At 41.1% G+C, this 23794-nt stretch overlaps 1 protein-coding gene across 1 annotated transcript in view; it reads right to left on the minus strand.

Moving 5' to 3' along the window:
- The window catches only part of Setd3 (SET domain containing 3), a 275592-nt gene that overhangs the window by 179137 nt on the left and 72661 nt on the right, over positions 1 to 23794 (minus strand). The window contains exon 5 of the mRNA XM_067155272.2: positions 7550 to 7614. Within this exon, the coding sequence (XP_067011373.2) occupies positions 7550 to 7614 (65 nt within the window). The remainder of the gene's footprint in view (positions 1 to 7549; positions 7615 to 23794) is intronic.

A 23794-nucleotide genomic window follows, 5' to 3' on the forward strand; every position in this document is an offset into this window, starting at 1 on the left:
CACAACCACAATGCTATGTATATGAGGGAGACCAGGACAATCTGCACATCTTTATATGACGGTGAGTTGTACTACTCATCTCCCGATGTCCTACCCTAACTCGTCAGGGATCAAGAGGAACAAGGAGAGAGCCACCTACTCAAAGATGTGGAGATTGTCCTCATTGTTCCTTCTGTTTATAAGCCAACATTCCTGTGCATTACTACTATTTCTCACCTTCGTATGCACTGACTCCAGTTATCCCCGCACATCGTTCACTTTTATGCCCTTTAGCGATATAGTTCATGTAGAACCTTAGCCAACTTAAGTCACCTGTTTCTATACATCTTTTCTTCTCGAGGATTTTAATGCCTAATTTTTGGAGTCTTTCATATCGTCTATCCACCCTTTTCAAGTCTACACATTCCAAGTGTCTAGGAAAATATCCATATTTCAACTCATAACCCTTCTTCACTGGGTTGCCTCTAAATTATCGACTTTCATCTGAGGCAACCTTAACTCTTCACTGCCTTAATATCACTGTCTAACACATCGAATCCCATACTGTAATCCTTCACAATATTGAAAGCATCTAGATGAATTGATCTTGATAAACCCTGATCTGTTCATAGAAACGAAGTAGAAGCGGTCATTCTGGAGAGTAAAGATGGAAAGGCTTGTGATCCAGATAACATTTTCAATGAACATCTTAAACAAACCTTAACAGTGTTCAAAAAGGTTTGGACAGCCATCATGAATCAATGCCTCATATGAGGAACCATCCCTGAGGTATGCCACTCTAAAAATGTTTTACAAGGGGAAAGGAAATACTGGAGACCCCGATGCTTATCGAGGTAGCACTTTAGAATGCATTCCGTTCAAGATACTGACAAAGCTTATCACAAATAGATTGACTGACCTCGTGGACTGTAAAATACCTGAAGAGCAATTTGGGTTCTGCAAAGGAAAATCTACTCTTCAAGCAGTTAAGTATCTACAAGATGACATACAGGAAACGACGAGAAACCCGAAAGGAAAATTACATGTAGCTTTCATAGACTTTTCAAAGGCCTTTGACTCAATCAATAGAATGTTACTGTTGGAAAGACTGGAGCATGTCTTGGAAAGTGATACATCTCTCTTAGTTCTGATACGAAACATACTCGCAGAAAACTACGTACAGATTGATGACAAACTGACAAAATCTATTCCAATAGAGCAAATGACAGAAGTGCTTCAGGGGAACCAATTGAGTCTAATCCTGTTTAACATAGCGACCATGGACGCAATAACAACAGTAAATACCAATAACGTAAAAGTATACAGACATGATACTGTATAGGCTTTTGGGTTTAGGCTATGTCAAGAAATTCTTTACGTTTCACACAGAACTGTGCTCTGCGTCATCAGAAGAAAACCTCGACTGTCCACAAGAAAGGCTTCTTAAACAATGACTTTTTGAAATTAGACGTTATAACAGAAGTGGAAATGGTACATTCATTCATCACCAGATGGCTCCCCGGATGTGGCACAGCACTAGTGTTCGAAGCGGAAGCTGACTGAACCATCAGAATCATTACATAAAATGAGCTTCACGGTCCATATCGAACTTAAACAGATTCACAACTAAGTATTTTTTATTTTCCACCTTGTCAATACACTAAATTGCTTAAGGCAACTTATTGGTTAAAAGTGGTACATGTTTCGTATATTATCAACATCTTCAGCCACATAACACTGTTTAGATGAAACATTCATATATTGACAAAATATCAATGTTTTATAGGAAGTGTCCTTAACCTGGATCCGCCCAAGATTTTATTTTTTGAGAATCAAGTTGTAACTTTTAGCGTTGGATAATGTGCATGTGAAGATCCCGGAAAAGCTTTCATTTTATTCATTTGGCATGTAACTTCCGAGAAAAGGCCCGTGTCATATATGGCACGCTGGGCGGTAGTGTTATCTTTTGTTTCATATACGGGAGTTTATATGTTATTCCGCATTTTGATATGCTTTCATCCAATACCTTCTTTGTAAATTATCAGTATACAAGATTTTCTTCAATATTTGCACATATTACAAAAATAATGTCCTTCCAGAACTATTAAAAATACCTAGATGTTTGATTGTTGGTACTAGGGATGATTTTATAGGGGTTGTAAATGACCTGAGTTGTTAATTTTATGAAGAAATGAACTTATATTTTAAATAATAATGTTAGAATCTCACAGGCTACCCAAAACACTTATTACATTACATCGTGAGGCAATCAGTCTCTACGAAGAATTATAGCAGCGGTATGTAGAAAGGTAAGTCACTTGTTCATATAAGTACTGCACTAACGATGATATTCTGAAAGGCAAGTACACACTACTTATTTACTTTGCGCGTATGATAATCGGTAAAACAGTCTACACATAAACCTACATTGCACTTCGTACACTGGGTTCTAGGCCTAGCAAGGCAGTTTTCTAACACGCATCTTCTTCTCTTCGCTTCTGGAATTGTAGAAGGCCAGTGATGCATTCCATCGTACCGAAGTTCCTGCATTGCATTATGTCCAAAACAATGAGATCTGCTGAACAAGGGAGCAGCTTTGTAGCGTGTGAGGTAAGTCTGGACAATTGCTCGTCGAAAATCAAGGTGAGAAATGCCTTCTCCAGACATGTGTTTCAGCTGCCATGCATTATGCATTCCTACATCGACGAGCCAGGCAAATATTGCCCACCACCATTTTTTCCCTCGTATTCCGATTCGCACATCTGTCAAGTTACGACCCATACGATCAGTACCTCCCATACCCACATTGTACTGAGAAATCATGTATGGCTGAGAAACTCTGACTTTTCCACCTCTAGTCTGTCCTTTTTCTTTCACATAACGAGATACATGTTTTTCAGGGTGCACTCCATAGCATGTAGATGCTACGGTTACTACTGAATTATCCACCCAACGGCAAACCTGAACACCTTCCTCCAAGCTCTTTAGGTAATCATATGTACCCCGCTTTTCCTTCTTCATGGTAGCGGAAGATTTCAGATTACAATCCTTAGGAATGCGATTTTCTCGAAGTGTGCCTGTAGCACCATATCCCCGTGCACCAAGATGTGTTAGCAATCCCATTCCAGTGAAGAGATTGTCGAAGTATAATTTGAAGGGCAAATTTTTCAGGTCTGGTCGAAGATTATCCAGCATTGTTACAAGGGGGGCTGCGCACTTCCCAAATTCTGCTTCATACTGGGCATTCGCTTTAGGATTTTTTCCTTGGTATACTTCAAAATCTACAAGATATCCATGACGAGTGTTTAGACACCATACCTTGAAACCAAAACGAATGGGTTTTCCTCTTATAAATTGTTTGCAGGAATGCCTCCCGAAATATGGCACCATACACTCATCATATGACAAGTGCTCCTCAGCTCGAAAGTTTTCCATGAAACGGGCACGTAGAAGGTCAATCAGAGGTGTCAGCTTCCACATTTTGTCGTTGAAATTTGGTTTCGTGTTATCAGCACAGTGAATGAAACGGCAAATTTCAAGAAACCTGTTTCGCCGCATAGCACTTGCCACCACAGAATGGTGCACATCACACGCGTCCTCCCAATATGATCTCTTCGATGGAACGGTATTGTATCCAGATAAAATCAAAATTGCAATGAAAACTTTCATTTCTTGCCTAGTAATATTGGGGGAAGGACAGTTCAAAAAGCTGGCATATTTGTTAGATTCAGAAACTAAGTGATCAAAAATGTCATCTGTAAAAATTGACTCGAACAGTTCAACGCACGATTTTTCTCGAAGTTCGGTGAAGTCACTGTTGGGGAATATTCCTGAACGTGCGATAAGGTTTCGCTTTTCCCATTTTGCAGGAATTCGATGTACCTTTCTGGGTCTTACTTGTACCAACTCAGCTTGATCCACTTCAACAGGCACCTCTTGAAAGTCTTGATAGTCAGTTGGAGTTTCACGGGTCACTAATTCTGCGTTCGCTAGAAGCTGGCTACCAGGTAAATTGTCGGCGAACCCACCTCCATCTTCATTTCCGCTGTCTTCGTCCGACAAAACTGCAGCGTCTGGAGGCTCGATGAATACATTTTCTACGTCGGAAATTTCATCATTTGCCAACAAGTCGAGTACTTCTTGTAGTGAAATTCCCCTAGAAAAATGTACGAACCCATAAATGTGAAGCACGTGAAAAGACAGGACGAATAACTGCATAAGAGATACATTTAAACAAGAAAACCGCAGTGAAGTGTCAATTTTATGTGAAAATTTTACTCTGTGTGATTAAAAATGGTTTAATTTAACCATATAATTACTAGCCAACACTATTATGCATTGCTAGGTTGATAATAAAGAATGAAATGAACGGAAAGTAACATCAGAAATATAACAATTATAGGCTGAGTTGTGCCGGTCAGAAAGACAGCACTTCCGCCCAGCGTGCCAGATAAGTACCACCAAGTTTCTACTTCAAATGAAAGGACACCAATCATCGCCAAGACATGCCTAAGCTAATCCCCATACAAATAAGCACCTTAGAGAAAAATCTTGCACAATAGGGTCCATATATATAACTATAGAAGGAAACAGGAATTACTTACTTCAAACGTGCAGCCATAACTGGCACTCGTGAAAACAAGTCTTTCTTTTATGAAGCTTTACAACACAAATGACCACAATATACTAAAACCAAGCCACGTAAGATGTTAGGCGGGACTTCTATGACCACGACAATACCGTAGTAAACAATACAGTGCGCGCGGTTTCAATAATAAGAGTCCAAGAAGACTGTGTAGTTTGCCGTGCCATATATGGCACGCTGGGCGGATTCAGGTTAAAATTAACATTGAGATTGACAATATTGAAAACAAAATACTTAAGAGAAATTATATAAATTCTTTCTACAATTGAAAGCAGTTGTCAAGGAAACACCTGTATAATAATCCATAGAGAATATGTCCTAATGATTATTCCTTTCTTAAAAAGTTCATGAAAAAAAAGGTCAATTTATAAATTTAAAAAATTTATACATTTATAAGTAATTGTCAAAATGAATAAATCCAGACTTCATAATGTGGCTCCTATTACTATTGCAGATGAAAATATTACTTATTCCTAGTTGTCTATTCTTTTTAGAACTGCTTTCCACTGGAACAGAATCTCCCGTCAATTTTTTTACAGTCTTGAGTCTGGTGTAGTGGTGATGATGCATTCTTTCTTATTCACGTACTTGAGGAGGTGGAGGAGCGGGAGATATTGGTGTGTCATAAACTTCCTTGTTGTTATCTTCAGCTTCAAAGGAGGAGGAATACGTCGTAGGGCTATCTGGAGGTGGATAGATCCCAATTCTTTTCTTGTGATCTTTTTCAAGCATTTTCAAATATACCAGAATTTTATAATATAATGGGTTCTTATATTCTATAGCTTCATTAAAGTTATTATTTTTCTTTACAAGTTGGTCTAGATGAATGTATAGATCTTCATATGTATTCATTAAGCTGCCCCTTTTCAATTTTTTTAATGATGGTCAAGTCTTGTTCTATGGTGGTAAATTTATGACCTGTGGTAGTCATCCTCATCCGTAGGTAGTTTGTGGACGGCTGCCTCAATGGAAGTAATTAACTCCTCAGTGGGAATTTTAGAGGGAGTGATAGTGAAATTAGGACCCCTAGCTAGAACTGCCATTTGGTTCTCGTCCAAGGATTTCTTGAAAAGATTGACGACAGTTTTACTAACATCCGGCCGTCTGTTTCTGAGCTAGTCGGAGGATCTTTGATTTCTGTCTGAATGAAACCTGGTTGAATTTTCATTCAATGAACTGAAGGGCATCCACAAACTACCTACGGATGAGGCTGAGGAGTTAAGAAAGAAATATGTGACTCATAAGGTCTGCTGTTGTACCCGCGCCCAATTTAACAAGAGGTGAAAGGAGAGCTCTGAAGGAACTTAGAGATGATTATGAACTGACCATTCTCTCAGCTGATAATGGTAATGCGACAGTGGTTATGGACACTGACGAGTATAAGAATAAGATCTCGGCTATATTGTCAGAGCCTGTTTACAGACTGAGCTCACGTGACCCCACCACTTGTGTGTCCAACGCCACCGTGAAGCTCGTAAGGCAATCTTCAATTCCAAAAGAGGAGGCTAAACATCTGTCCCCGAGGAATGCAGTGCCACCTAGATTATATGGACTGCCTAAGATCCAAAAAAAAAAGATGTTCCCCTCAGATCTATTGTTAGTGTGATAGGTCCTCCTACGTATGCTCTGGCTAAATACCTAAGCAAATTGCTTCAGCCACACATAGGACGTACTGGATCATATGTCAGAGACTCTCTGTGTTTCATCAGCAACTGTCAACCGTAACCCTTCAACCTAATGCACTTTTGGTGAGTTTCGATGTGGAGTCCTTGTTCACTAAAGTGCCGATTGACTCAGTCATGTCTTTCGTTGAACACCTAGAGGGCGAGACGAATTTGTGAGCCATCAAATATCCAGGTGGAGATGGACACGCTCAAAGTCACGTTCAAGGGTAATGCTTACAGTGATTTGCAGATTCATAGAGCCCTGCATCCCAGAGCAATGACCAAGCAAAGCTCACAGAAGGAAAAGGTGAAGGGAACTGCCTATTTGCCTTACATTCGCAACACCACAGATCGAATTGCCAAGGTCCTCTGCAAACACAATGTAAAAACCGTGTTTGGCACCGCCACTAAAATTGCTCACAGTCTGAGTAAAACCAAGGACAAATTGTCCCCACTTTTACATCCTGGGGTATACGAAATTCCCTGTACTTGCGGTAAGGTATACATTGGCCAAACATGCCGGTCCATTGGTACCCGTACAAGGAACATGAACGTAATATTCGTCTCAACCAGCCAGACAAATCGACAATAGCTGAGCACGCTCCATCGTCGGGCCATGATGTCATGTTCCAAGATGCTCGAGCTAGACACTACAGGTCCAAGATTACACGGGAAGCTGTGGAAATACGTAGAAATCCTAACAATTTCAACAGGGACATTGGCTATCAATTAAGTAATACCTGGTTGCCAGCCATTAAGGATTTACGTAGGTAGTTCCCTCCCCTGTCCCTTCACTATTGTCATTTCGTCTCCATGTTTTCCAAATTCGTACGTTCCTCATCGCCAAATGTTTCATTCCAGGCTTGTGTCAACTGCATACACCTCTCAATGTCATATGTCACGTACACATGTTATGGGACCCTCTTCCACTGATTCTGATAGTTCGGTCAGCTTCCGCTTCGAACGCTAGTGCTGTGCCACGTCCAGGGAGCCATCTGGTGATGAATGAATGTACCATTTCCACTTCTATTATAACGTCTAATTTCAAAAAGTCATTGTTTAAGAAGCCCGTGGACAGTCAAGATTTTCTTCTGATGACGCACAGCACAGTTCTCTGTGAAACGTAAAGAATTTCACCTTATTTTCTTGACACGGCATAAGCCCAAAAGCCTATAATCATCATCATTGCGCAGGTCAAATAGCCACTGCCAGCACACTAATGAAATAAAACTCGACTGCTCAATGCATGTACTGTACTTACCTGGAAGAGCTTGTTGAAGTAGGCGTACTGTCGTGCGATACTTCGGCACTGCTTCAGAGCAGGTTCTGCAACGACAAAACACAACGGCAGTAAGAGCATTGCAGTTGCACGACACAAACAATAAGCCAACACTCGTCTCCCAAGCCAGGCTCAGTGGGTCAGACTGAATTGTTCGTATTTTGAGCCAAGAAAACCGGTTTTTCTTTTTATTCATACAAAAATAGTCCAATTCTTCCTCTTTCAGAAAATGATTTTATTTTAGTCATTCGGGCTTTTTTAAAGCTTGTAGAAGCCATTTAAGGTGCTGGCTTTTTGAGACCAAGTAGGCAGTTCGATCTTCACTCAGTCCGGTGGTATTTGAAGGGGCTCAAATAACTCAGACCTGTGTAAAAGAACTCATGCGGGACAAAATTCCGGCAGCTCCGCATCCCCAAAAACTGAAAAAGTAGTTAGTGCGACATAAAACCAATATAATAAAATTATTCCGAGCTGTTATGCCGTGGTCCACTCCTCTCGCTTCTCCCAGACGTTTCGACTACTGCTGCGGTAGTCATCTTCTGTGGCGTCGTGTAGATACGCTCTCCTGTATCCCGCTGGCGACTGCAAAAGTTGTTTGGGAAGCAGCTGTATTTATATGTAAGTGTGTGGCCTCCAATTGGTTCGCGCTGTGCAAACCGACATCTGATTGACTATCTGAAAGCACGACCTCCGATTGGGTCGCGCCGAGCAGCTTGACGTTTGGTTGGCTATCTAAGCACGCGACCTCTGATTGGTTCGCGCCGGGCATGGATTCTGACTGGGTCGCTCCGAGAAGTCTGTCGTCTGATTGGATCTCGGAGTGCACGACCTCCGATTGGGTCGTGCCGAGCAATGGAACCTCTGGTTGGTTGACTGTAATGTCCCCGATCTTAGTAAACTTCGGCCGTACGTTATATAAAGGGGTGTACCAGGCCTTGCCGAGTTTCAGTCCTTCCTCCTTTCTATTAAAGTTATTCGGATGTTTATGTATTTCGATTGCTTCCCTGTAGAGACGGGCGTGAAAGTGGGATGTTGTGGCCAGTATGTCAGTATCCTCGTAACGGATCTCATGATTTCCGTCAAGCAGTGCATGCTCCGCTACTGCTGATTTGTCGTACTGCCCCAAGCGACAATTCCTTTTGTGCTCCGTCAGGCGAGTATTGACACTTCTGCCAGTCGTGCCAATATAAACAGCTGCACGGTATCCTATAGACCCCCAGTAGGATACCGTGCAGCTGTTTATATTGGCATGACTGGCAGAAGTGTCAATACTCGCCTGACGGAGCACAAAAGGAATTGTCGCTTGGGGCAGTACGACAAATCAGCAGTAGCGGAGCATGCACTGCTTGACGGAAATCATGAGATCCGTTACGAGGATACTGACATACTGGCCACAACATCCCACTTTCATGCCCGTCTCTACAGGGAAGCAATCGAAATACATAAACATCCGGATAACTTTAATAGAAAGGAGGAAGGACTGAAACTCGGCAAGGCCTGGTACACCCCTTTATATAACGTACGGCCGAAGTTTACTAAGATCGGGGACATTACAGTCAACCAACCAGAGGTTCCATTGCTCGGCACGACCCAATCGGAGGTCGTGCACTCCGAGATCCAATCAGACGACAGACTTCTCGGAGCGACCCAGTCAGAATCCATGCCCGGCGCGAACCAATCAGAGGTCGCGTGCTTAGATAGCCAACCAAACGTCAAGCTGCTCGGCGCGACCCAATCGGAGGTCGTGCTTTCAGATAGTCAATCAGATGTCGGTTTGCACAGCGCGAACCAATTGGAGGCCACACACTTACATATAAATACAGCTGCTTCCCAAACAACTTTTGCAGTCGCCAGCGGGATACAGGAGAGCGTATCTACACGACGCCACAGAAGATGACTACCGCAGCAGTAGTCGAAACGTCTGGGAGAAGCGAGAGGAGTGGACCACGGCATAACAGCCCGGAAGAATTTTATTATATTGACACCGGCCGTGAAAGCCTTCATACTTTAATGACCCACCTCTACGGGGAGGATATTAATCGTTTAAGTCGTCAATTTGAAAAGCTTCGCAAGAAGAAATCCCATCTACTGTGCTCTCTTACATTTTTACTCCGCTGCCGCGACACATGTGTTATTCCACAATTTCTTCGACAGAAGAGACTTTACAATTATTTAAAGTCTATCAGGTTCCACCTTTTCAATACCAATACAATGTTGTCGGATGATATTTACAACATTATTTATTACAGTACATGTTTCGGTGCTCTATTATGTCACCATCATCAGCTGATTTATAAAATGTGAAAAAACTTGGCGATCTAAATATTAAACAAAATATTGTCATACTTAACTCATACATATACATATTTACATACAACAGAATATTGGTTAAATCCTAAACATCTATTATGCTATATTAATTATCCTTAATATGTGACAAGAGAATTCTTGTAAGTCATTAATATAAAATTTTTCTCATCTGGTTGACGAGTTGTCTTTACATTCCTTAATGTCTGTGATTCTATGCTCTCGTACTGTCTAATTAGCACTTAACTCTTTCCCGCGGATTGCGTAGTAAAGCGTACTGGAGTTGCACATTGTCTCCCGCGGTTTGCGTAGTAAAGCGTACTCGACTTTCAAACAGACTTCCTCTGCCATCTGTCTGCTAAACATATAACTTTTTGGAACCAGCGAATTCTCTACGCTTCCTAGATACTACTGGCATGCACGGAATCCTAAAATAAAGTGTTCTTTTATACGTTTTCTTAGATAGAACAGACAGCTGACTGAATGTAAACACACTGCAACAACATGACTGCTCATAACCACTTGAATGCCGAGGATATTTGTTACAAATTAGATCAATATGTTGACAAATGCAATGGTAGTGAGTTTGAAGTTGTAGATATGATAATAAAAATAGTATGGGAAGCATTTGGGACAGGATATGAATCTGAGAGAAATCGAAATACGGCACAGGACAGGAAATGTTCATTCAGGTACCGTCTAGTTTTAAAATATTAGGCCTCCTTGTAAAATACATAATTGTCAGTTTTAATCATTCAGTTAATTATCTTTCGGACTATAAGCCTCTACTTGATTACATAATAGCCTATTCCAACTAATGTCAGTTTAACTTCCAGTCCCATTCATTCAAAAATTGCTTATAGTTTGTATGTCCGAGAGGAAGCACGATTTGCTATCGAAATATCTTCATCCAACTGATCCCGAAAATAAAACAAATTGGGAGATTCAGGGTGAATTCCTGCGTTCTCTGCATTACCAAGAAAATAACAGCCCCATCATGTCCAGCAATTTAGACTGACTTCAAGGACAAGCAATTTAACATTATGCACCATATTGGATGCTTCCTGATGTACCATTCCGAACAGGGGGGAGTCTTGCGTGCAATTAGGTGATCTCATTGTATCATTTTAGAATAACTATTGTGTATTTTCCATTGTTAAAAAATTTGAAATTGATATCTTAAGTGGTTTTTACAGAAAAAAATATTTAGTGAAGGTACTCCACAACTATACCTGACAAGCAAATTATTACTCTAGGTTTCGCCCGACAGTGAGTCAAAGATATTCCGTGGGAAAGGGTTAAAATTGAGGAATTAAAATTGCATGCAGTCTATTTGATGTTAAAATGTTCGTTTCATATGTATATTAGCTGCTTTTGTTGGATAAATTTTATATTCATGACTTACAAGAATTCTCTTGTCACATATTAAGGATAATTAATATAGCATAATAGATGTTTAGGATTTAACCAATATTCTGTTGTATGTAAATATGTATATGCATGAGTTAAGTATGACAATATTTTGTTTAATATTTAGATCGCCAAGTTTTTTCACTTTTTATAAATCAGCTGATGATGGTGACATAATAGAGCACCGAAACATGTACTGTAATAAATAATGTTGTAAATATCATCCGACAACATTGTATTGGTATTGAAAAGGTGGAACCTGATAGACTTTAAATAATTGTGATCTCAGTTCAATACGGACAAATAAGATGAAGTTCCTTACGTTTAAAGAAGAGACTTTTTTCAACTCCTTCGGCACACAGAATTTATAACAGGACTGAACAAGCCCTTCTTAGGGAACGTATTCATTTTACTCGTAAAGAACTGGCCCTCAATGATGAACGTCTTTTATCACTACATTTGACGACAGGCAACTCGATGCACTGGAGTGACTGGGACCGAATTGACAGGATTACTTACAACACCATGGAACATCAGGAGAAGAAGGATACGCTACGGCAGAAGAAAAAGTACGAACGCGTAAGTGGCAATATAAGGACGAGGGATCCGATCGACAGAGTGGACACTGCCCGGACAATCGTTAATTTATCTAACCGTTGTTTAACAGAAGATAAAACTACTGTTCTTGCAAAAGGAGGCAATTTTGCTGTTACACCGGCGACCATCCCAATAGAAGATATTATTTCCAACATAGAATCAGGAATACGTCAGTTGCCGCCAGAGGTTTCCGAGGAAAGACGTCACGACTGTTCCAAGATACTCTGCAAGGCCAAGTTACCAAAACGTAATCTTAGCAAGAAGGAGGGGCTTGCTCTAAAGAATTTAAAAGCCGACGAAAGTATTATCATATTAGCAGCTGACAAAGGTAATGCTACTGTTACCTTGAACACCGTGGATTATGAACATAAGATCAAAGAACTTCTTGATCCATCGATCTACAAAAAACTTCCCCGTGACCCGACTATGAGTATCCTGCGCAAGACCAATACTCTGATTAAGAAATCTTCTATTTCACCAGAAGAACAGAAGAAGCTGAAGAAATCGGAAGCCTTGTGTCCAAGACTATATGGTCTTCCTAAGGTCCATAAGCCAGACGTCCCTCTTCGTCCTATCGTTAGTACCATTGGCTCTCCAACTTATGAAGTCGCAAAATATTTAAGCAATTTACTGAAACCTTACGTAGGGACTAAGGACTCACACATCAGAGACTCGGCCCATTTCATAAACAGATTGCGACACTTACGAGTCCGGGGGATATACTTGTTAGTTTTGACGTTGTCTCGCTGTTCACTATGGTACCAATCAAGGATACTCTTGAACATATTCAACATCTCTTTGCAGAGGAGACAATAGTTTTATTTGAACATGTACTTACGACGACATTTTTCCAATGGAAACATGAATTTATGAACAGACAGATGGTGTTGCCATGGGAAGCCCACTTAGCCCTGTTATTGCTAATTTTTATATGGAGTTCTGTGAATAGGAAGCCCTGCAGACTGCTGTAAATAAACCCAGCTGTTGGTTCCGCTTTGTTGATGACACTTTTGTAATATGGGGACATGGAGAGGAGGCACTTGACGGTTTTCTTACACATCTGAACAGTATTCATCCTCGTATACAATTCACTGTGGAGAAGGAAAAGGATGGAGAATTAGCTTTCCTGGACGTGCTGGTGAAGAGGAAGAATGATGGATCCCTAGGGCATCAAGTATACCGAAAACCAACACACACAGACCGATATTTAAACAAAAATTCGAATCACCATCCTGGGCAGAAGCGCGCCATGATGAAGACTTTAGTGGATCGCGCCCTTCGTGTCTGTGAACCAGAGTACATCGAGAAGGAACTACGGCATCTTGATCTAGCCTTACAAACCAATGGCTACACGGTACAAGAGGTCAGGAGAGCACTCCACCCCAGAAGACAGCCAGCGAATAGTAAGCAAGAAGAACCCAGGAAGAAAGGTATCGCTTATTTGCCGTATATACGGGACGTCACGGATCGTATTGGAAGGCTCCTTGAACGTCATTAAGTTAAAACCATTTTTCAGCCGACCCAACAGCTACGAAACATGTTACGTTCTGCCAAAGATCCACGTGACCCTTTAACATCTACTGGGGTCTATAGGATACCATGCAGCTGTGGAGCTGTTTATATTGGCACGACTGGCAGAAGTGTCAATACTCGCCTGACGGAGCACAAAAGGAATTGTCGCTTGGGGCAGTACGACAAATCAGCAGTAGCGGAGCATGCACTGCTTGACGGAAATCATGAGATCCGTTACGAGGATACTGACATACTGGCCATAACATCCCACTTTCACGCCCGTCTCTACAGGGAAGCAATCGAAATACATAAACATCCGGATAACTTTAATAGAAAGGAGGAAGGACTGAAACTCAGCAAGGCCTGGTTCACCCCTTTATATAACGTACGGCCGAAGTTTACTAAGATCAGGGACATTACAGTCAACCAACCAGAGGTTCCATTGCTCGGCACGACCCAATCGGAGGTCGTGCACTCCGAGATCCAATCAGACGACAGACTTCTCGGAGCAACCCAGTCAGAACCTATGCCCGGCGCGAACCAATCAGAGGTCGCGTGTTTAGATAGCCAACCAAACGTCAAGCTGCTCGGCACGACCCAATCGGAGGTCGTGCTTTCAGATAGTTAATCAGATGTCGGTTTGCACAGCGCGAACCAATTGGAGGCCACACACTTACATATAAATACAGCTGCTTCCCAAACAACTTTTGCAGTCGCCAGCGGGATACAGGAGAGCGTATCTACACGACGCCACAGAAGATGACTACCGCAGCAGTAGTCGAAACGTCTGGGATAAGCGAGAGGAGTGGACCACGGCATAACAGCCCGGAAGAATTTTATTATATTGACACCGGCCGTGAAAGCCTTCATACTTTAATAAAACCAATAACGTCACTTCAGCAATCCTTATCACGTATTCCACTTTTACAGTACAATTTGAGTCTTTCAGCCCTCACTGATGATGTCCCGCTAGGAATGAAACATGTATTGATTTTAATGAAGCCTATTAATAAAATGAAGATTCAAATGTATTGTAAAAATGGAATACATGGTAAGGATGGCTAAAGTGATACGCACTTAGCACAATGAAATTTATTTTATGTAATAGTAACACGATTATCATCAATTTTAGGAAAGATAATGAAATTTCAAGTACTTAAAATAAGGAATGACTACAATTGTATAAACCGTATAGGAATTATCGTTTCATATATCAGATATTGGAAGAAATACAAATCCAAAATTAATAAAGTATAACCTATGCTGGAGGAAGAGAAGTCGACCAAAGATTTAAACTTTTTAACATGAAAACTCTGAACAAATAGCATAATAATAGGACTGGACTGTGACAGCCGTTGATGATAATGCCATAATCAGGTTTCACCAGCGCCACACGACATCACATCAGTCAGTCTGTCAAGTATATTCACACTAAACATCTACATTGTTCTCATAGCCTGTGAGAATGTTTGTCACGGAACAAACAACAAAAATATAATAATCTTGATTAAAGAAAGGAAGAGAATAGAATGTTTTGAAATGTGGTGTTACAGAACAATGCAGAAGACGAGATGGATAGACAGAATCATGAATGAAGAAATACTGAATCAAATTGGTGAGAGAAGAAGAAGACTCGGTCACTTAGTTTTTGACAGAACCGCAGGAGGTAAGAATGGTAGGCGAGACCAACTAACAGATTAGACGTATCAGTTACACTGCTGTCTTTGCAGCCTGAAAGTTGAGGTTAGAATCCTGGTCCATCCTCAGATACGGGCATCCAGCTTTAAAAACCATGGCTAATACCAAAATGAGCCCGCAGACTCCAGTGAACTCAGAAATAACTGAAGAAATTTTAAGTTACATGGAAATCGCTCGTAAGGTATAACAGATTGGCCTGATGGCCACACAGTGCACAGCCAACAGGGTGGGAACAGTGCGTTCAGTTCGAAACCTCTCCGCGAGGGCAATTCGTCCCTCGGAGGCTGTGTGCATCAGGAAAAGCATCCTGTTGTAAAAACTCGCTACGAAGATTCATCTCATTAATGTTACTGGATTTACGCCCACTAACTACTTTGATGTGCCAGAATTTAGTCCCACAGGAGTTCTTTTATGTGCCAGTAAATCCACCGGCATGAGGCTGACTTCAGACTGGGCCTCAATCACCCAAGCCCGTAGAGAAACTTATATACTGTACAGTTTTTGGATACAGATAACATTAATAGAGAAGTTTGATATTTCTTGTTTATTCCCCTTAATATCGTTACACCACTGCAGCCTAGAGCACTCTCCCGACTTTCAAGAAATTACAGGATGTTTAGGTATACCTATTCTATCTTCTGTTTGTCTGTACTGTACTGTACTGGACAGGACACGTTAAGGGTGAGTAAGACCTTAGCTATATGTCCAGAACAACCCCACCTTTTACAGAAAAATTGTTCATGACAAATTTTTCTTTGTTCTATACCTTTTTTGATGCAGTGAAAATGATGATGCTTGTTGTTTGAAGGGGCCTAATATCTAGGTCATCGGCTCCTAATGGTACGAAATGAGACGAAAATTGACAATTTTAAAAGTCCAAAATCATCCACTGACCAGAATTCAAAACGTGATGACAAAGAAAGAATGAATATGAATGTTAAAATATCAGTGGATCCGACCCAAAATGCCCCTCATTCCCAAAAACAACAGTATTACTGACCAAGGGACTGATTCTAAAGCACAATCCTGAATCGATGATGCTTGCTGTCTACAGGGGTTGAAAATCCAGGTCATAATGGTACTTGTCGCTAGTGAAACAGAACCACAAGATTTGTCATGTTGCGGTACTAATCAAAAGTAGCGTAGACTCGCAGTATTCCACACATTATGGTAATACGCACACGTAACGCAGACCTATGGTGTTCCTCACATAGTGGGTATTAATCATAGGCAACGCAGACCCACGGTGTCGCTCATATAGTAGAAGTAATCACAGGCAACGCCCAGACCCGTGGTGTTCCTCACATAGTGGGTACTAATTACAGGCAACGTAAGCTTGTGGTGTTTCTCACATAATGGTACTAATTACAGGCAACATAAGCTTTTGGTGTTCCTCACATAGTGGGTACTAATTACAGGCAACGTAAGCCCGTGGTGTTCCACATGTAGTGGTACTGTAAAACCCATACTGATTCACCCTCTGTTGCTACCAATCACAGACCTATTAGGTACCTAACATAGTGGTATTACTCGAAAATAAAGGCGACCCATGGCGTTCCCCGCATGATGGAACTAATTACCAGTAGTCTCATGGTCCTAATTCGATCATACCTTGGTCGCCCCTTTTAGTCGACTCTTACGACAGGGAGGGGATACCACGGGTGTATTCTTTGTCAGTGTCCCCCACCCACAGGGGTTGGGTGTTTGGTCCGCAAGAGCTATTTTATTTTGCTCAAGTCCGCCCTCAAGCCGGTTAGGAGCCCCCCTATCCACCACGTGGGAGTATCATCTCTCCCCCTGCTACGCCAGCGTAATAGGTTCGTGGCAGTGAGAAAATAAGGAAATATCAGTGTCTGTAGCAGTCCAAGAGTGCTATCATCCCTACCACGTTTTATGTACATACATCTGTGTCTGATAATTGGTGTGTATCAGAATTCTGTGATCTGTGTAGAAGAGCAGAGAGGAAGACCTGAAATGCTAATACATCGTTTATAATATCACCACTTTAAAATACCAGATCTCCAATAAATTGGATAATTACGCATTTCTGAAAAATGTTGAACTTACAGTGGCTGTAATGTCGAGAAGTGTTTTGTGGTCATCAGATGGAAATATTACTAGTCACTTGGAAGCCATCACGAGCTGACTATTGCAACCATCATATTATAAAATGGGGTAAAACCACATGTGCCAATGTTCAAAAGTACAAAATCAGGAGATTTTTCTTTTGCAACATATCCTGACATGTTACGACACATCATTGATGACGTAACTTTGAAGAATTTTTAACACATTATACTAATCAATTACGTAATTTCTCTATTAATTAATGAATTCATTAATTCATTAATAAATACCGCATGTATCTGAACTTTACAACACATGACTCTTCATTGTAACCGCCTTAAGCCTCTTCCTAAATTTCTGAACAAGATTTCTGCTCAAAGCAGCAACAAAAGTGCAAGTTGAGTACCATACTTTTCTTCTACTACTCCATTTGCAACTCATTGACACTCAAGAAAATATAATGTCCCTCCCTTGCAACTTTTTTTACAATCTGGTCTCCTTTACACATTTTAACAGACACTCCACAATGCACATCTTTTCTTCCAATGGTGAATTTATACTAGCCCTTAAAGGTGTCATTCACAGTATTTAACTTGGAGGCTGCCTGAATGCTTAACCTTCCAGCCTTTACATCCTGGACTGCATTTTCCAGGTATACTGGATTGCTCCTTTTCTTTCCCCTCAGACCTGTCTCGTGCCATGATCGCTTTTACCCTGTTTACATCTCTTAAAAGGGCCCAGTCGTAAACATATTAAAAAGACAATAGTCAAAATTAAAATTACAGTAGTCTAAAAACCAAATTACGTTACATCTAAAAAACAACATTAAAGCACTTCAAAAATGTGATTACATGAACATTTAAAATTATCACAATGTCCATTCAAAACCTGGTGTCTGAAACTATTATTGAATCCTCGTCTTCGAAACAACTGTTCACGAACATCATTTCAAGATTAAAACGAATGGCTGAAGATGCTCTATATAAGAGCGAAACATGTCCCTTAGAAGAATTAATTGTAGGGAAGTGTAAACACCAATAAACGTGATTTGTATTGAATAGGTGGATAGAAATACTTCTTATTATAATTGCTGTGAAAAACATCATTCAATATGGAACAACCATGAGGATTATGACCTGTAAGTGGTATGTTCCGAGCTGTCAGTGGAGAGATGGCGTGGGAGGACATCAGTAGACGAATGAGTTTGAGTGGTGTCTTTAAAAGTAGAAAAGATCACAATATGAAGATAAAAGTTGGAATTCAAGAGGACAAATTGGGGCAAATATTCATTTATAGGAAGGGGAGTTAGGGATTGGAATAACTTACCAAGGGAGATGTTCAATAAATTTCCAATTTCTTTGCAATCATTTAAGAAAAGGCTAGGAAAAAGACAGCCAAGACTCACAAACAAGAAAGCTCTACAGGAATTTGGTGACCATGTAAGACCGAAACTCCAAGACATTAGTCTTGTTAGGGATGAACCAGTCTCTCAAATGTGGGATCAAATAAAAAAGGTAGTTTCTTCATTTCTTTGTCTCTTACGGCATCAGAACAACAGAAAAATACAAAACATCCTTGGATATCACAATCCACATTATAATTAACTGAAGAGAGAAGTAGTCTGAAGAAAACTGGTATTCATACTACCAGGATCAAGACAGATATTGGAACCTGTAAAGAGAAACAGAGCAGAACTGTAGAAGTGACTAACAATGTTTGCAAGGATACAGAACACTACCAAAATCAGAATCAGGTATGAGATGTCTTCAAGGAACCTGCTAATTTAAACCTCATACGTGGGTGGCAGATGACAGGAATGGCAGCCCTATCAGAGACAAGGAAAATACTCTAGCGAGGTGGAAACAATACTGTGAAGAGTTGTATTCTGGAGATAATACAGCAGTTGAGCAACTTACACTAGAACCTCCAATCTTACATGGCAGAACTACAAGTTTGCCAGTGTAGATGGTATATCTGGGGAGATGATTAAGAGATGGGACAGGAAGGTGTTGATGTACTGCATTCATGGTGTTAACTGGGGAGTGGCCACATCTCTGTTCATCCCCTTGCTCATCTGCTCTAACTACCGAACTATTGCAATCATATCCCACGCAAGTAAAATATTCCTGTACATCATGAACCAGCGTTTGAAGCCGTACATCCTCCCTCAGTAATTCACAGAAGTAGGTTCTGATGAAGGAAAAGGAACTCAAGAACAGATCCTTAACATAAGGCAAATAATTGAGAAACCACGCGAGTTCTGTGCCTCTGTTTTCATATGCTTCTTTGACTACAGGAAAGCCTTTGACTGTGTTGTCTGGGAAAAGTTGTGGCAGGTGCTTATAGAGTTTGGTGTCATATGACACTTGATAGTACTGATCAGAGGTCTATACAACTATCATATAGCAGCTGTGAGACAAGTTCCAGCACCTCCAAATTCTTCAATGTTACATAGAGTTGTGTCCTGTCCCCTCAACTACACAACATCTATGCTGGAGAAGTCATTAGGAAAGCTCTTGATGGATGCACTAGAGGCCTATCAATTTATGGAAGAACTATTAATAATTTCCAATTTGCTGATGACACTATGCTTGTAGCCAGCAGCGAAGATGTACTTGCTAACCTATTGACAAAGGTAAAAGATGTTGGTCGATCATATGGATATCTCAGCAAGTCCAAACTTATGATAATTGATCGAGGTGCACAGGTCCAACAGATAGGTCGATAAACGGGCTTGGAGGTGGTGCATTCTTTTGTCTATCTTGAGTCAACTGCCTGTGACACGGGAAGTTGTGAAGATAAGACAGGTCACATTATTGACGAGTGGCTATGAAGCAGCTCACAAAGATCTGACAAAACAGGACAATCACAAATGTAAAAAGTCCTGCCTTGTTGAAACACTCGTGTTTTCTGTCGTCTTATTCGGTTGCAGAACATGGACCTCAAGGCCAGAGACGAGCTGCGTATTGATGCACTCAAGCTTTAGTTCTGGCGCAGAATGCTTCACATAAAATGGATTGAAAAAAGAACTAATGTGTCCATTATCAAAGAACTTAACATCTCCAAGCAACTTTCTTCCCATGCCAGCCAAAAAGTCCTGGAGTTCTTTGTGAGGGCACGAGACTGAGGGGGAGAACAACGAGCGGGTGGATAGACTAAGTTAGGAAGATAACCAGATTACAAGCTGGTAGCTGTTCGGGATGGTGACTCCTAGTTCACGGGATCATGCCGCTCAGCAATGAGTCCAACGACTAGTGATCTACTTCCCGCCAGACAAGGAAAATATACAACAATGTGGCGACTGTTTCAAGGGAAAGTACTTCTTAACATCAATCATAAAAGATAAATGGAAGTACAGCAAAAGAGAGAGAGAAGGACCATAAAGGTGTGAAAGTGAAAGACTTGCTAGACCTTGAAAACTTAATATCAGTGAGGTTTAAAGAGAAGAGGAGTTGACCAAGAGAGGTCACCTGGCACCAGTAAGGTCAAGGTATGAACCCAGTAGATACCACTGAAGTTATCCTGGAGGGATGAAGACGTTTGGAATCAAAAGAAGCTGTTATAATCATACCAAAAGAGTAGACTCAGGCATGTGTTGAGAATATGTCCAGACACAACTGCCTGTGCCAAGAGACTTCGCATGTCTGGTAAAAACAAATAAGGAAAGACTAGGCCAAAAATGTTAACTAACAGAACTCCAGCCCTGTACTGTTGAGAAAAATATAAATTAAAATCTATTAAAATCATGGGGTTAATTACTGGTGCAAGAGGGGCAATTCCTCAGAAAAAACGGTTGGTCTGAGACACTGTGACATGTGTATCTGCACTGAAAGGTTCTTAGAAATGATATTTTGTTTTCATATAATTTTGATATTAGGTAGTAATCTGAATTAGTAATGTTTTAGGCTGGTCATTTAATACGATTGAAGATGGAAGGTCAGTAGAATTCCTGCTACCGTATGAGACAGTACACGGTACCACCTGCAACTTTCTGGGTGAAGGTTGGGCGGCCAGTACCAAACATGACAACCTAAGGGTGAATCAACGGCTACGGGCGGTAGGAGGTTTGATGAAGCCTTTGTGTAGGAAATTACACACAAACTCGTCAATAAACTGCTGCCTTGCAGACGTGGCAGGGGACTGCTAAACACTAAGGGAGAAAAGAACCAAAAGAAAAAAATCCTCCTCAAAGATAGTCCGAGCAAGTCAGCTGGAAGAGTACTGTGCAAATTGCTTTTAACTGAAGAACGAGCCTCAGAACAACAAATATTGATTGATGATTGTTGTTTAAAGGTGCCTAACATCTAGGTCATCGGCCCCTAATGGTATGAAATGAAATGATAAATTAAAAATCCAAAATCCTCCACTGACCACAATTCAAAACGTGAGGACGAAAAATGAATGGATGAATATGAATTTGAAACGATCAGTGGAACCGACCCACAGAGCCTCACAGGCACAGAAGCTGGAGTAAAACAATAGTATTACTGACCAAGGGACTGTTTCTATAGCACGATGCTGAATCGATGGTGCTTGTAGTCGAAAGGAGTCCAAAATCCAAGTCATCAGCCCCTCATAATGGTACTTATCGCTAGAAAAGCAGAACCATGGCATTTGTCATGTTGCGGTACTAATCAAGAGTAGTGTAGACTCGCGGTATTCCACACATTATGGTACTACTCAGAGGTAATGAAATTCGCACATGTATTACAGACCTAGGTTGTTTTGCACACTGCGGCGCCATTGACAGGCAATGCAAACTTATGGTGTTCATCACCTAAGTGTACTAACCACAGAGACTCGTTCTATCCCATGGTGTTCCTCATATAGTGGGTACTAATCATAGGCAGGCCAGAACCATGGGTTCCGTCATCCCATGGTGTCACTCATATAGTGGTACTAATCACAGGTACTGTAAAAGCCGTCGCGCTCTCATTTGTTACTAATCACAAACGTATTTGGTTCCTAACAGTGGTACTACGCGCAAAGAAAAGCGACCCATGGTGTTCCCCATGTGGTGGTACTAATCACTTTTTTTTTTTTTTTTTTGCTAGGGGCTTTTACGTCGCACCGACACAGATAGGTCTTATGGCGACGATGGGATAGGATAGGCCTAGCAGTTGGAAGGAAGCGGCCGTGGCCTTAATTACGGTACAGCCCCAGCATTTGCCTGGTGTGAAAATGGGAAACCACGGAAAACCATCTTCAGGGCTGCCGACAGTGGGATTCGAACCCCCTATCTCCCGGATGCAAGCTCACAGCCGCGCGCCTCTACGCACACGGCCAACTCGCCCGGTGGTACTAATCACAAGGAGTTTCATGGTTGTAATATAATCATCTCTTGGTCGCCCCTTTTAATCGCCTCTTACGACAGGCAGGGGATACCGTGGGTGTATTCTTCGTCTGCGTCCCCAACCCACAAGGGGTTGTGTGTTTGGTCCGCGAGAGGTATTTTATTTCCCTCAAGTCCGCCGGCAAGCCGGTTAAGACCCCCCTATCCGCCACCTGGGACATTCCACGTGGGAATATCACCTCTCCCCCTGCTACGCCAGCGTAGTAGGTGCGTGGAGAACAACAAACAAATCAAGACCAAAGTTTGAGTACTCTCGGATATAATGACGACTCTAACGAGTCTGAAGCTCATCCGAATACAATAGTATACGAAGAAACACCAAAAGGAGACGAAATAACAGAAAAGCCAGACTCAGAGTTACTACCTTGAACATATTAGCACTGACTGGAAAATGCAACAAAATAACAGATATGATGAAGCACAGCCACATTAACATCTTGGGTCTAAGTGAGTCGAAGTGGAAGGGATGTAACAAGTAACTGCTGAATGATGGATACAAACTGTACTGGTGTGGAAAACGCACAGAAGGATTTGCTCTTGACAAGGACATTTCTGATGTTATTTTCATTAATTAAAGGATTATAAAAGTAAAAGCAGAATATTGAACAGTGGTGCAGGACTAAGACCCTCAGCATGAAGAAGAAAAGCTAAACTTCTTCCAACAACTAAGGACAGTATAAATGAGAATTGCAATGTCCAGGAACAAGTAGAGATTATGGGGCATTTCCAATGTGGGACAAGGAACATAGAAGAACTTCTACTTCATTTTTGCTTAAGCTGATAAAGAGCACACGATTGTAGAAGAAAGAAAGTCACAAAATAACTCTGTATAGCTATAAGTCGGTAACAGACCTGAGGTGTGGAGAACAAGTGCGAGATGTGAATGTCTTGACGGCGACCATACTGACCTGACAGGAATCCAAGACCAGGAAGAGGACTGTAAACAGAAGTTCCAAGTTACCAGTGGCAGAATCCAGCTCTAGTGATGTGGAATGGAATAATTTTAAAACTAGTTTCATCAGCAGTGCAAAAGAACAAGCAGGAAAGTAATGAATAAAAGAGAGAGTGAAAGAGGTGATAGAAAAACAAAATAAGGCCCATAAAGTAAGGGATGTTGAAAGAGCTAGAAATAGTGACAACAGTCAACTGAGAGACGAGAAAATATGAAAGCTAGACCAAAAGGAAATTAGAAGAAAAATTAAAAAAAGGAATGTGAGAGAAGTGTATTTACCTAAAAACTAAAGAAAACATGAAAATGCTGTCAGCCAGTTAAAAGCAAGAGA

Source organism: Anabrus simplex, chromosome 11, assembly GCF_040414725.1.
Source record: "Anabrus simplex isolate iqAnaSimp1 chromosome 11, ASM4041472v1, whole genome shotgun sequence".
Taxonomy (NCBI): Eukaryota; Metazoa; Arthropoda; class Insecta; order Orthoptera; family Tettigoniidae; genus Anabrus; species Anabrus simplex.